At 39.9% G+C, this 14821-nt stretch overlaps 1 protein-coding gene across 1 annotated transcript in view; it reads left to right on the forward strand.

Moving 5' to 3' along the window:
* CHIC2 (cysteine rich hydrophobic domain 2) overlaps positions 1–13895 on the forward strand; it is a 42342-nt gene extending 28447 nt beyond the window's left edge. The window contains exons 4-6 of the mRNA XM_081333001.1: positions 6106–6162; positions 6334–6393; positions 11923–13895. Of these exons, the coding sequence (XP_081189127.1) occupies positions 6106–6162; positions 6334–6393; positions 11923–11973 (168 nt within the window). The 3' untranslated portion in view covers positions 11974–13895. The remainder of the gene's footprint in view (positions 1–6105; positions 6163–6333; positions 6394–11922) is intronic.
* Positions 13896–14821: the final 926 nt, after the last annotated feature.

Consider the following 14821-nt stretch of genomic DNA (forward strand, 5'->3'; position numbering starts at 1 on the left):
ATCCTTATCCTTATGAGTTGAAATTGAACCTCTTGCCTTTTATTACTAGTGTCTTCTGCATCCTTTCCCCCTCACCCCCCCCCGCCCCAAGGGAAAATTTCTAAATGAAAACAGAAGTAACTGTTACATACCTGTTATTTATTTAGTACTCTTTGGTTAATATTTCTGAATCTGGAATCTACAATACAGGTAGTCCTCAACTTATGACCGCAACTGAGCCCCCCCATCATTTCTGTTGTTAAGTGAAACGTTTAAGTGAGTTTTGACCCACTTTACGACTTTTCTTGCCACCGTTGTTAAGTGAATCACTGAAGTTGTTAAGTTAGTAAGACAGCTGTTAAGTGAATTTGGCTTCCCCATTGACTTGGCTTGTCAGAAGGCACTGCAACCGTTAGGTATGAGTCAGTTGCCAAGCATCCGAATTTTAATCACGTGACCACGGGGATGCAACAAAGGTCATAAATGTGAAAAACATAAGTCACTTTTTTCAATCCCGCTCTAACTTTGAGCGGTCACTAAATGAAGTGTTGTAAGTCGAGGACTACCGGTTGTGATGACAAAAGAGGCTTATACTTTGAAAACCCCCTTCTAAAGAGTACTGTACTTCAGAGTTGCAGTATGTTTTTGTAACAGGCAATAATATCCAGTGTGGTCTGAACTTTGCCTTCTCTGGTGAAGTCTAAGAATATTGTGATGTACACCATATATCCCTGGGTTGCAGCCTAATATTAAATTAATTCCTAGTAATTTTACTGAGGATCCGGTAAAGTTTTTATATTTACCAAATTTTTCTAGCCACATGGGAAGCACTGCTCTCAAGGTAAAGAGGAACAATAATCAGAATTAACGATGCAGCACCGTAGTTTCCAGGAACAGATTCTCTAAAACGGGCAAAAGCAAACTTTTTAATACCCAAGGTGTGTGATATATTAACACAGACCTTCAGTGGTACATCTAAGAATAATTCATGTACGTACAGTCTGTCTTTTTTGTGCACATATAGATACACAAAGACTCATATGACATCTTCATCCGCACACCAAGATTACTTTATGAACAGTTGGAGACCCACATGTGTACTTTGGATTACATACAGCTAGACCAGGGGTGTCAAACTCAATTTCATTGAGGGCCGCATCAGCATTGCGGTTGCCCTCAGGGGGCCGGGTGGGTGTGGCCAGGGTGGGCGTGGCCTACTGGGTGTGGCTAGAGTGCGTATGGCCTACTGGGTGGGCGTGGCCAGCTCTACATCGTTCGCATCAAGGGTGCCTATGGGGGCCTGGGCAGGAGTGGGGCAGATCTGAGGGTCTCTGGCAGAAGGAGGGTCTCTGGGCCAGGGCCAAGGCAGTGGGGGCCGTTCCCTCCCTGTTTCCAGGATGGCTTCGCGGGCTGCATGAAACCACTTCGCGGGCCGGATCCGGCCCCCGGGCCTTGTGTTTGACATGTCTGAGCTAGACACACATACATTTTCTTTCTCAGGTAGCGCTAAAGTTGCCGTACTGTTGCAATTATTGGCACGGCAATTTGGAGCACTGTGCCCCAGAGTTTCTGCCCATTTTGATGACCCCCCCTTCCTTTGGCTGGTTTCTGCTCTCCATGCTTAGCAATGAGAGCGATTGTAACAGTTCCCATCCTGTTACAATGGCCCGAAGACCATCTTTTAAATGGTGTAAAATTTAGTTATCTTTTATCACCTGTTATTGTGAAAGTAATTGACGTACAAAATGCATTGCCTAAAATTTTCAGCACAATGTCCTGAACTTAACACTTTCTCAAATTATGCTTCCTCAGTGTTTCATGGTGCCTTGACTCGGTTTATCGTAATGTCAGGTTTTAATGTTCAGAGTGTAGTTTGGGACTTTTTGTTTTACTGTTGATTAGAAATGTGTCAAATTGTGGGAGGCAGAGGAGAAGTTGAGAACATAATGTAGTCTAAATGCTTGAATGTAGCTCAGTGGATTAGTAGACATTCCTGATTCTTCCTCCTTGCACACCCCTCACCTCTATTTTGGAGGCTCTCCTAATCCTTGGTTTACCCTAATAGTTCATATACTGAGGTTATATTAAGAAAACAGACTAAATTAATGGAGAACATTTAAGATAAGATAAGATGACCTTTATTGTGGGGTTGTTTTTTTTTACTATGGGCACAACGGCACACATCAGTTCATTGTTACATAGTGTAGTAAATAAGGTATTGTTCTTTTTTCTGTAATTCATAGCACTAGTGATGAGTAAGCTCATTTTGCCCTGTTCATAACTTGTTCAACCAGTGAGCAAAACAACATTTCGAGACTAAGTTCTATTTTATAATTCATTTTAAAACAATATCTCATGACTCATGGGCTTTTAAATATTTTTTAAAATTATTTTCTAAAATATTAGGAGATCATCTTGCTTCCTTCTTTTAGTAAAGCCCATGGAAGGAGTGACAAGATCTCCATTCTGAGGAATAATTTGACTCCAATTGAAAAGGAACGGCAGGACTTGTTGCTTCAAACATTTCCAAAAGCAGGAGTTCTTGCTTCAAACATTTCCTTTAATTTAAACAATGAATAAAAAAAAATAGTCAAAAAACCTTCCCAGTACATGTTATTAGTTTTAAATTTACAAGAAAGTATTTCTCCCCAATTTAGTTAAAACTGCAAGTGTTTTCAGAATAGCAAAATGAGGGTTTTCTGTGCCCAGAAATTTTCTGATAGAGAAATAATTCATATGCTTAAAACAAAATTGTACATGTATAGTTACGGCCAGTAAAACTGTTGTGCACTTTTATAGATTATGTTTATCCTCATCTGGCCATACTTGCCTTTGGTCTTTCAAACTCGGATCTTTTTTTTTTTTGAATAATGTGTTTTACACCACCATCAAAGACGTCCTAAATTGACAACTTAAAAATGATTATTTAACGATCACCTTCACGATAAGATTACATTTAAACCAGTTCTTAAAATTTTTATTGTGTAATTTTAGAACTGTTTCATTAAGCTTCTCTAAGTAATAGAACTTTTTTTTTAAAAAAAAGCGGTCCTTTGTATACAAAGGGGAGTCACTTCCATTGAACTCAATTTGCTCCTCAGTTAAACCCACATAGGAAAAAGTGTCTTCAGCACTGTGACCTACTGTGGCCCTTTTATTTATTTAAGAGCTGTTTGGTTGAAGTGGTTTACATAAATAATCATACCTCGTTCTCAAATAAGAAGTACTAATCTGTTGTTTTTTATTTTTATTTTTTGAAAGAAAACACGTGATGGTTAGTGTTCCAAAATCTTCCTATTGTCTTTTCCCCCTTTACTTGTGTTTTTACATTGTCCATTTTTCTTAGAAAGTTTTCTACATGCCTGTGATTGAAAATCTACAGGGCGTTCCTCAAATCAAGAGCCCCTCCTTAGGCTGTCGATGTCCTCACCTGCTCCTCACCGTAAATCTCTGGGCTTGTCAAGTATCATGATTCATTAAGTTGCACATGCAAGTCTCTCTTCTTTTTTTTTTCCTTCACCTGGCGAATAGAGGAAAGGAATCGTGATCTATGAACTGAGAAATGCTCTTTAAGTCACTTTTTCTTCGTCAGCCTTCGGGGTATTTGCTGACGTGTTCATTCACAGTTTGTTTAGCGGCCGGGGGTTGAGCAGATTTAAAATAACTCGCAGCCTTTATGTAACGATGAAAATGATTTGCAAAAAATGGAATATTTTTATACAGGGGTATCTACATTAAACCTCAACACGGGGGGGAGGGCGGGTAAATTGACACAAAAGTATTAAAAACAAAAGTTTGCTTCCCACCTGCACGTTGCTTGTTTCATACTGTTTTTATTTTTATTTTATTTTTTTATTCTATTTGAGAAAAACGGGTTTTTTTATGCTTTCTGAAATTAGGACGCCGTTCAGTTTGCGCTGAAGACCTCCTCCAAATTAAGAGTTAACAGTAATTAAATGTTAAATTTGTGGGGGTTTTTTTTTAACGTACAGCAGGGCTGTATTGAATCTTCCATATTCAGTTTCCTATTTATAATGTAAAGTGTTTAATTGTACTAGTATTTGCGACGCTGGTTTCTCTGCCACCCTTTCTCCTTTTCCCCCCTCCGTGCAAGCAATGAAATTTAAATTGTACAGCAGCCGCAAATCTATTATTTAAAAGGCTCCGGCGAGAAAGAGATTACAAGCTAGCTTCGCGTTTCCAAACCGGTTTTGCCATTGGTTTAAGCAGCGGGTGGGCAGGCAGATGCCTGCTCGGAGTAGACCCTCTTTTCACCATTTTTCACCATTGATAGAGTAGCTTTTCAGAGTCAATGAGCTCTGTCAATGTGAGCTTGTCAAGGCTACAACTTCATAGACAAGATCTGAGAGGCGGTTTGAGAGGTCAGCCCTTTTCAGGTTTGCTGTGATGCAAATGAGCTTTAATGCTTAAACAACTATTGGAATTTTTATGTCTGCTCCTTGTCCTTTTTTTTCTTCACAAAGTCATTGACGAGACATTCAGTGCTTTTTAAATTGGAAAGTTGCATTGTGCTAAAGACCTAGTACAGATTTACTGAGGGCTGAAAGCAGTTAGATCATGTTCTTTTCATGGTGCGATTAGAATCAAATCGATTTCGCTACAGCCTTCAGCATTCAGATGGCAATTTGAACAAAGCTTCGGGGGGCTAGACAAGGGACAGAACGACTGAACTGAATGTTAATTACACTCTGCAGCCTTATTTTCTTTTGATTTGGGGCTGACTGGCAACTAAATTAACAAAAGTGTGACCATAACTGCTGCCCTATTTTCATTTAAAAGGAGAGCAGACTCTAAAAGGCTATCTTTGCAAAGAAACAAGAGAGGTCTGCTGATCATTGTTAAAGGGCAGGCCCTGTCTTTCATAAAATAAAATAAAAAGTATTAGCCAAAAGTAACGGAACTTCAAAAAAAAAAACACCCTACAATGCGGTAATTTAGTCGTCGCTGTTAAAAGGTGACTCAAGAGTTCTTGGAAATCCCTTCTTTTTTTTAGGAAAAAAGATGGTACAAAAACTTACAGTTCATCCATAATAGTTGATTCTTTCATCTAGGCACAGCTGAGATTTTGTGCATTCGTGTTTGGTTGGAAATGCAAAGCATCTTTTTTTTCCCTCTCTCTTTATATTAGCACATACCTATCTCTGTGTACATACAGAACAATGCACATACTGGTTTTTTTGTGGTTTTTTTTACTACATTTAAATAATTTTGGGGAATAAGTTTAATTTTTTTTAAAAAAAAATCTCGCTGGACCTGGATGCAGTTTATAACACCTCTTGTTTAGCTTCAGTTGAAGTGCAAGATGCTTTTCCATCCCCTTCCTCCCTCCCTCCCTCCCTCAACCCCCCCCCTTTGCCTTATAAGGAAACTGCAGCTGTACAAAATTGAATTTGCCATCAGGCTCAGTGATCCATGCCTTTGCACCTGCAGCATTGGTCTCTTCTCAACACCTGGTGTCATGATTTATCCTTCTGCATAAAGACTGTAAACCCCATCTTGCCGCTGATGATGATACAGCCGTCAAGTTGACTATAAGCAGTAGGCTGCTATTTCCAATATAACTCAGATCAGAATGCTTACTGAATTGTTTAAAGCTGCAGGTTTGCAGGAAGATTTAAGTCCCGTGTTTAAAACTTGAGAACTTAGGTGCAAGAGATTGAAGGATCCATAAGTTTCAAATGCTTGTGCATAATTTTACACGCTGGGTTAAACGAGAGAGCATAGATTTACAACTCATATATCTTATTTTATGCGAAAATTCCTATTGTTCATGCGTAGCTTGCTTGAAAACGAATTCCATTAGATTAGACCCAGTGGACTGTGGATTAATGACTGTTCCTGAAAACCTTTGCTAACGAATAGCTTCATAAGTTTTCCAACTATTTGGGTATTTCCTAAAAGTTGATTTGCTTCCTTTTTACTGTCTACAGTCATGCATAGCCTCTTATTATATGACTCCAACCACAAACCACCCTTTTCTAAGTCCCCCCTCGTGGGTCTCTTTCTGCCAAAACATTTTCACGTAGAGGCAGTTTGCAAAACAAACTTTTTTTTTCTTTTTCTAAAGCAACTCAGGAGTAAAAATTCTATTTATTTGCCTTCTAGACACGAAGATCGATTGAGAAGTTATTAGAATGGGAAAACAATAGATTATACCACAAGGTGAGTGCTGCGGGGAGCAGCTTCGTACCGCTGGGGCTGGAGTTGCGCAGTATGGAAACAGATGCTTTTGTTGAATGCAAAATATGAAAGCTGGACAAATGGGGGGTAGTCTTAGTGCCGGCCATAAAATATCGCTCATTTTTCTTCTTCCCCTTTCTCTCTGTTGTCTAGCTGTGCTTGCATTGGAGGCTAAGCAAAAGGAAATGTGAATCGAATAACATGATGGAATATGTAAGTTAAAGGGCTGTTTTGTGCGTTTCTCTATTAAATGATCATTTATTTTGCTTCTGATCTTATTCTTTCCACGATTATTAATCAGCAAAGGTGTCAGGAGGCTTAATCGCCTGAGTGGCAAGGATTTTCTACGGTTCACAGATGTATGGTTTCACGCACAGGGCTGATTTATAAAGTTATGAATGACTTGAAAACAAGGCTTCACTGTGTCCTTGGGAAAAAAAATAATAAATTAATTGCCAAGATAAAATGGCTTGCACATGTGCTGATGGAGTGTGAAATTTTCAAATGCTGTGCAACTTTGGTTACGCAGTGAATTAGACGTGGGCTGTTTTATATAATGCTAATCAAGTCTTGGCGTATGGAAAAAGACCTTTCAACTGAGCGGTTGGAGCTGAGGAACTCTTAAAGACTTTGTAGACTTTAACTGCTCTCATATCTCAGCAGCAGTCCTCAAACTGCTGCCTTCACTCTTAATGTTTTAAAAGCCCTTGATTGTAAGAAAGGAAGTTTAAGGTCTTCTTCCAGCTTCTGAAGCAGAACTTTGCATATTTTTATAAAGACTTTTGGTGATGCAGAAGTTCTTCCTTTTGCAGTCTTTGCAATCTAAACCATTCTGCTTTGTTGTTCTCTATTTTTCTGGGATGCCCAAGGGGAATTGACTGTCATAAAATCAGTCCTGTTTGCTCTGTAAGAAATAAGCTCTTGCGAAGTATACCAGCCTTATGAAAAATTAAGATATAAGCAGGGGTTAACAAATTAAGACTAACCTGCAAAAGTATCTTGCTTTAGCTATTTCTAACACATCCATGCCTTTTAATTATATATCTTGTCTATTATTTAGCACAATGCACGCATTATAGACAGTATGTGAGAAGATTGATTTAAAACAGTGCTTAAATAGTTACAAATTATCTTAAAATCATCTTTTCTGTTAGCACTGAAAAAAGAGGAAATACTAAGGCCTATATCTAGCCTAAAACATAAAAGACTGCCTAAAATGCCCTTTTTACGGAGTAGCTCTATTCAACAAACTGTTTCTTTTTAACATCTATTATACTTAACATGTTAATTTATGATCATCTATTATAGCGAACATGTTAATTTATGATAGTAGACACATGATAACTTTGCAATAATTGAAGGCAAGAAAAGAATTTTTGGCACTGGTTTTTAAGATTGGCTATGTAAAGAATTCAGCACTTTATCTTAACAATTACTTCAAGCTTCTGGCCTTTATAAGACCATAATATAAAAAATAATAGACTTTTTTGCATGCTCGTATAGAAATACGGTGATTACAATTGCCATTTTCCAGTAAGGTGTTCAGAGGGTAATAAGTTAATATCCTAGCATTTAAGCCTATTGTAATAGTATAATGCGTACAATGGATTCCAGGTCAGTTTAGAAAGCAGCTGTGCAGAATTTCAGATTTGGAGCGGGAAAAGGTGCTTTGGGACACACCAGTGTGCACGCAGCATCTGCTGGCAAGTCCCTTAAAGCACACGAATATTTTCACAGAATCACGCTGCCATGGTGGAGGCAGCCACACGATTCTGGGAAAAGATGCAGCTGCTTTAAGCAGTTGCTAGTAGGTATTATTGAGAATGCTACTATCTGCTCCAAAGTGCCAGTTTACCTTTGAGTATGAAATGCTTGGCTGTGAAAGTTGGACCATAAGAAAGGCTGAGTGCCAAAGAATTGAAGCCTTTAAAGTATGGTGCTGGAGAAGACTCCTGCGAGTCCCTTGGACTGAAAGGCGATCAAACCGGTCAGTCCTACAGGAGATCAACCCTGACTGCTCTTTAGAAGGTCAGATCCTGAAGTTGAAACTCAAATCCTTTGGCCACCTAATGAGAAGGAAGGACTCACTGGAGAAGAGCCTAATGCTGGTAAAGATTGAGGGCAAGAGAAGAAGGGGACGACAGAGCATGAGGTGGCTGGATGGAGTCACTGAAGCAGTAGGTGTGAGCTTAACTGGACTCCAGAAGATGGTAGAGGACAGGAAGGCCTGGAGGAACATTGTCCATTGGTTCGCGATGGGTGGGACACGACTTTGCAACTAACAACAACATGAAATGCTGCCCAGCTTTAGTATTTACTGTTAAAATACTTTAATATTTGGTATTAAAAATGAGAGCACGGAATGACGCAACTAAGTTTTACATTTGCATAACTTAGACTGCCCTATACTACACATACATATATTGTCACATATATTTGTACGGCAAGATATGTTTGAATGGGCAAAGGAGTCCAAACTGCAGTGGGACCCGTTTCTAGGTAACCTCTAAATCCAGTAGATGGCCGGATGGGATCCACAAGTTTCCTGCCATTTCTCACATCACACAGTTGCTTTGTAATGCTTGCGCAGAGTAATCTCAGATATAAAAACGATATGCAGAAGTTGAAGATTTTTAACTTGGCATAATCTTTGACAATCTCCTGAGGTTTAGTAAACATTTCACTCAGGCAAGAGTCTTACAAGATCAACGTGGCATGTATTCCATCACATTTTCAGAATTTGTATTTTCTCGGGAGATAAAATACACTGAAGGAAGCAGCTCACTTGCCTGTTTTGGAAGACCAAATGGCCTAAGGCAGGGGTCAGCAACCTGAAACAGTGAAAGAGCCACTCGGAACTGGTTCCCTCACAAAAGGAAAAACTGGAAGCCGCAAAAATTGTGTGCGCATGCGCGTACATGCGCACATGTGAAGAACAGGGTTTGACTGAAGAGTGGAGCCAAGGCAAGATATGCACCTACCCCGCATATTTGAATTGATTGGTTGAACTTTTTTTTCACACTTTTTTCTTTTTTTGGACTGCACATGGCAGAGGACTGGGAGAGAGAGAGAGAGAGCTGAAGAGAGAGAGAGCTAGCTGAAAGAGCCGCATGCGGCTCCGGAGCCACAGGTTGCAGACCTGTGGCCTAAGGTAAAGGTTCCCCCGCACATGCGTGCTAGTCGTTTCCGACTCTAGGGGCTGGTGCTCATCTCCGTTTCAAAGCCGAAGAGCCAGCGCTTGTGCGAGGACGTCTCCGTGGTCATGTGGTCAGCATGACTAGACGCCAAAGGCACATGGAACGCTGTTACCTTCCCTCTGTAGTGGTCCCTATTTTTTACGTGCTTTCGAACTGCTAGGTTGGCAGAAGCTGGGACGCATAACAGGCACTCACTCTGTTACACGACACTCGGGATTCGACCCGCCAAACTGCCGACCTTCTGATCGACAGGCTCAGCATCCTAACCCACTGAGCCACCGCGTCCCTCCAAATGGCCTAGTTAGACATAAATATTGTTGTGTTAACAGTTAAAATTAATCTTGCAGTTTGCTTTAAAATGTTCCTTTATATTGCAGAAGACGGTCACCTGTATCTGATGACATACATTTTAATAAGGCAATACTTCCACTAGTCTTAAGTTGCAGATGCAATATTTACTGCCCTCCCTTCAAGCTAATTCAAAAAAAGAAAGAATTTATTTTAGATTAATTGCTCTGAATCATCTACTGCTGGAAACCTAGTAGACTTTAAAGACCAGTGGGAAGGAGAAGCCAGGAGGAATATGAAATTGTTGATGAAAGCTGTTGTAGTTGAAGTTACTTGGGTTCGAATGGCAATAGATTCACATTGGAGCCATTTTTCTTCCTCATAGCTAACCTTCAGAATTGATCGCTCTGAAATGGTTAGTGGCTGTTTGACAAAGAGACTTCTGACAGGGTAAAATGTGCATGTACCCGCCGCCTGCGTTTTCCAAGCAGGCTCTCTCCCGTTGCAGCTTTTATACATGGAACAGCTGGGGAAAGCACTTTTGACTCTCTATATGAGCATGCCGCGTTCAGGGATGACAAAGGCGCTCACATGGTATGGGGCATTCCAGTTGGAAAAAAAAGGCAAAACCCACCCTCATTTTGGTCACATAAGATTAGCCGCAACTTTCTTTTGGATCAAGGCCGACCTTGATAGTTTGGATAACTACCCATGCGTATTTTCATCCGAGTAAAACCGATTAACCAAACATTTTTTTTTCCTGAGAAATGCATGTGCCTATAGGATGTGTCGTTCATTGGCAGGGTGGCAAGGAACAGGGCAGCTGTTCCTGAGTGCCCAAACAAAGCTTGGGTTTTGGAATGGGTTGCTCAGTCTTTAGCAGTATGTGTTTAGGGAGTTCTCAAATGTAGGATTACCATTATTTCAGCTTCCTATTGCCCCTTCCCCCCTCCACCGGACACTGAGAAAAGAGAAACTGTTCTGTTCCAGCCTACGGCCGGCCCTGTTTGTGTGTCAGGGACAACCCCTTTTTCCTTTTTACAGTCAATAGGTTGGAAAAACCCAACCCAAAATAATTTACAGTTCAAACAAAAAAGCAACAGAATATTTCCTTCAATAAATGAATCAAAATATCAAACAAGAGTCAACAGACAAGAGTTAAACAGAAGTAGCAAGAACAGACCAGGATTCTCTTAGAATGTCTCCAAACGGTTGCCTTCAGCAACCGGTCCTGCCCGCAGCTTCCCCTTTTATTATCAGTCCCAAGGCCTGGCTTCTCACTGCCTTCTCCTCCTCTCACTGAGTTGCCTCATTGATTTGCTCTGCTCTGCTCTGCTGGATTGCCTTCTGCTTCTAGCGTCTCTGAACAGATTCAGCTGTGACTCCTCTGAGTCCTACACCTCGTGTTCACACAGCTGAGCCTCATGAGGAACACGATGGGAGGGGCCAGGCTGAGAGTCCTGCAGTGCATCAGAGCCTCCCTCTGACACCAAAGGCTCTCCAAACCCCTCCTCCTCCTCCTCAGATTCATCGGACTCAGCTGCTGGGAGCACAGGCTGACACTGAATCACAACAGAAGCGTTTGACCCCCACCATAAGTAGCCGGGGGGTGGGTGGGGGTGGGCAGGGGAATCACAGTTTGCCACGTGGGCAGCTAGAACAAATAGCTGGGTAGCAGAAGTGATGTGTTACATTCTTGAGTCCCTGGTTCCTTCTTCCTGTTTCCAGTGAAAAAGGATCGCACTAGAATCAATGTGTAAGATACATCCCATAGGTCTTGGAGAGATGCTGCCGTCCAGCTGAAAACAGGCTGGGATTGTTAAAACAGATAAAGAGACCCAGTTGGGCTAGAAAGCAAGCTAGAAACCATAAGTTCACAGCTTGGCTGACTTCTCTCAGCCCTAGGAAGGCAACGGCAAGGGCAAACTGCTTAGTGAAATAAATAGATTAACTTTAGAAAAACTAACTTTGTTCCTGACCGCGTGTATGTCAGTTGCAAAAAATGTTTTTTAAACTGGGAGGAAATTCAAAAACGATGGCCTGCATCCCGTAAGGGAGCAACATAAAAGCAAAATTAAAAGCGCTCGTGGCTTGGCCTAAAGTCATTTGGATTCTGGCCGTTGGGTTATTTCCTCGTCACGCGGAAAGCCTTTCCTAAGAAACTTTGAAAATAAAACAATGCTGTCTATTATTATTGTTGTTGTTATTGTTATTATTGTTATTGTTATTATTTCTTTCTTTCTTTCTGTTTCAACAGGTCATTCTTATAGAATTTTTACCAAAGACGCCGATTTTTCAACCCGATTAGCATTTGCTTTACACAGAGACTTTCTCAGTACGTTTCATTTCCAATGGTGCCTTGCTTGGTGCTCTCCTCGTAATGATACAGAGATGGTTCTACAGGATCTTGTGGTGTTCTTCGTCCTTTTTTTCCTCTTTCTTTCGGATATTTTTATTTTTATTTTTGGGGGGGAACGACGTGTTCAAAAGTTCCTTTCGTCAAATTGGACAAAATAGCGTTCTGTGTGATTTAAATTATTACCTTCCCCCCCCCCCCGCTTTCTGTTAATGAACCCTGGTTTCCAGAGTCTTGAGGTATGGGTAATATGTGTGGGTCTGTGTTTGAATATGCACACGCATACATACATGTGTGTATTTCTGTATGTATATTATACATAGCTATTATGTACAAGTGAAAATAGCTACAAGTATTCTAGCCCCAAGATAAGAGACGAAAATTGGCAATCATTTTAACCTATGCACTTGCATCTCTAAATCTAAATCTCCCCTTGTTTGGCTGATGACAATTATCTGTTCGTGTCAGATGGTTATTTTTTTTTTCGTCGTCCTCTCTGGGCCAACAAGCAGTATTCCTTCATAGCCCTAACATCCATTCCTTTTCTTGTACCTTGAAGAAATCCTGCCTGCTTGGAAGATGTCCCTCCTCAAGAAACTTGAACATGGATTGCTATTTCTCCACGAGAAGACTTTTTAAGTAGCAGATTTGCAGGTGCCTAATGGCTGAATCCTGCTCGGGACTGTAAAACTGACTAGTATTTCCTAAGAGGGCTGCTGCATGGACAACGGTAGATAAATCTTCCCGTGGCTAAGAGATTCGAAGTGACTGAATAGAGAACCCAGGGTTCTACTCCTAATCTCTTAATCATGGTGGGGGGAAAAAAATAAAGCGATATTTTGTTTTATACCAACCCCATATGTCTTTGCGTGGATGCTTTTTTTTTTTTGAGAGAGAGAGAAGGGAGAGAGAGTGAGTGAACATGTTGGCGTGCAAGCTAGCATGTATTGTGTGGTTCATGCCATGTAACAGCTTTCTTATTGTTTACCCGATTGAATAGTACACAAGGATGCAAGATGGGCAGAATATATTTGTTAATATTAGTTTTTGAGTTATTTGAATGTTACAGTGTTTGGCTCCAACCCATGGAAAGCTGCATTTAAATCCCATTAAAATCATTGGGCCGAGTTAGTTCGTTCCACTGCTCTCGAGTTCTGTTTATTTCGTTAGGACTTAAGTGCAACAAATATATATATATAAATTCTCCTTCCTTTATTTTGAAGACTTCCCTTGGGTCGGGGCCGTTTTGTGTGTAAAACATTAACAGCATTGTACCAGATGCTAGCAATGTGTTGTTAATGTCTTTGATTTTACATCTGTATTTCAGGTGGATGAATTTAAAAAAAATGGTTATTTGAATTTACATACAGTTTACTGAATGTCTGGAGTAAATACTGCATTCTAACTTTTAAATTTCATGTTTACATAGCTAGCTTTCTGTTTTATTGTTTGCACAAGGAAACATTTAAAAAATATGAGTATGTAATAATATGCTTTGGTCGGGCCAGTTTTTAATTTCTTGGCTGTGCATATCTTCATGTATTAAGTTTAATGCCTGTCGTATGCAGTTACTTCTGAAACATTTGTTTCTGGATTTTAATGTAGGTGAAATATAACATATTTTAAGGGCCTGTTCTTCATGTAGCAGAGCAATAATGTGAATAGCCAACAAATACAGTTTGCATAATATTTGTATTAATGAAATGTTTATCCCACTACAAGAGTACCAGTTCTTTTCATTTAAATATGTGTTTTGCTTTATTGTCATATACAGATACGTTTATTGTGTATTTGCCAATGTTTGCTACTCATAGCAGATTGCTAATATATTTTGAATATATTTTGTGACAATTTAAAGCTCTGCTTGCATATCACACCATATAGTGGCTTCAGTATACTTTTATTGGTTAATCTTGTGGTTCATCCAGAGCCTGCCATTTCTTAATCTCAGAATCCCAATGGGAGAAAAGCAGAGTAGATACGTAGACCTCTCTGTGTTACCAATAACAATACGACTGACTAATTGGATGACACGCATTGAACTTTGCTCGAAATACGTATCTGGACTCTTTTTTTAAAAAAATGGGTAGTTTCCTTATTATTTTAAGCCGTAATACAGTTTGCTTGTTTGGGGCTGAGCGTGTTGCGTGAATGAAACCATGGTTTACTTTAGGGCATTAAACTAGAGTTTGAAATCATAGTTTGTTGTTGGCTTGCTGACTGCAACCTTGGGTTAATGTGGAAGATGAACAGATATGTATGGTTGGATTGTTCCCCCCGATTCATTTTTTTTTTTGCTTTGATTCTGTACCCCACCAAGAATCCACGAAGAACCACTTTAACTGGGCCTGAGAAGCAAGAATAAAGAAGGAGCACAAATTAAAATGGTCCAAAGCTAAAATTACTTGGCCCATCTGCAAAACTGATTTCTAACTTGATTTTTTAAAAAAAATATAGTAAGATTATCCCATGGTGGATCACGATACGTGAATGCAGCCTATCAAAGACCTTTAAAATAGGCATGTAGTTTAAGTCAGGTATTCCAAAACTATTTCCTATCACTCATGCTCTGTTTTTTTCTTAAAACAAAAGAAAGCATTTTCTCCTCTTCTGTGAAATTTCCATAAATATTAATAATGAAGGCTTGCGCTGTTTTCCAACACAGTGTGTTTATTGATTTGAATGGGCTTATTGTCCCTATATCTGCGTTGGCATGGAGTCTTAAGTACAACAAAATATAAAATTCACCTCCGTTCCTAAAGTGGAGAGAAAATTGCTATTAACCCTTAGCTTCTTGGCT

This window comes from Vipera berus (genome assembly GCF_964194415.1).
Source record: "Vipera berus genome assembly, chromosome: 7".
In the NCBI taxonomy this organism is placed as follows: Eukaryota; Metazoa; Chordata; class Lepidosauria; order Squamata; family Viperidae; genus Vipera; species Vipera berus.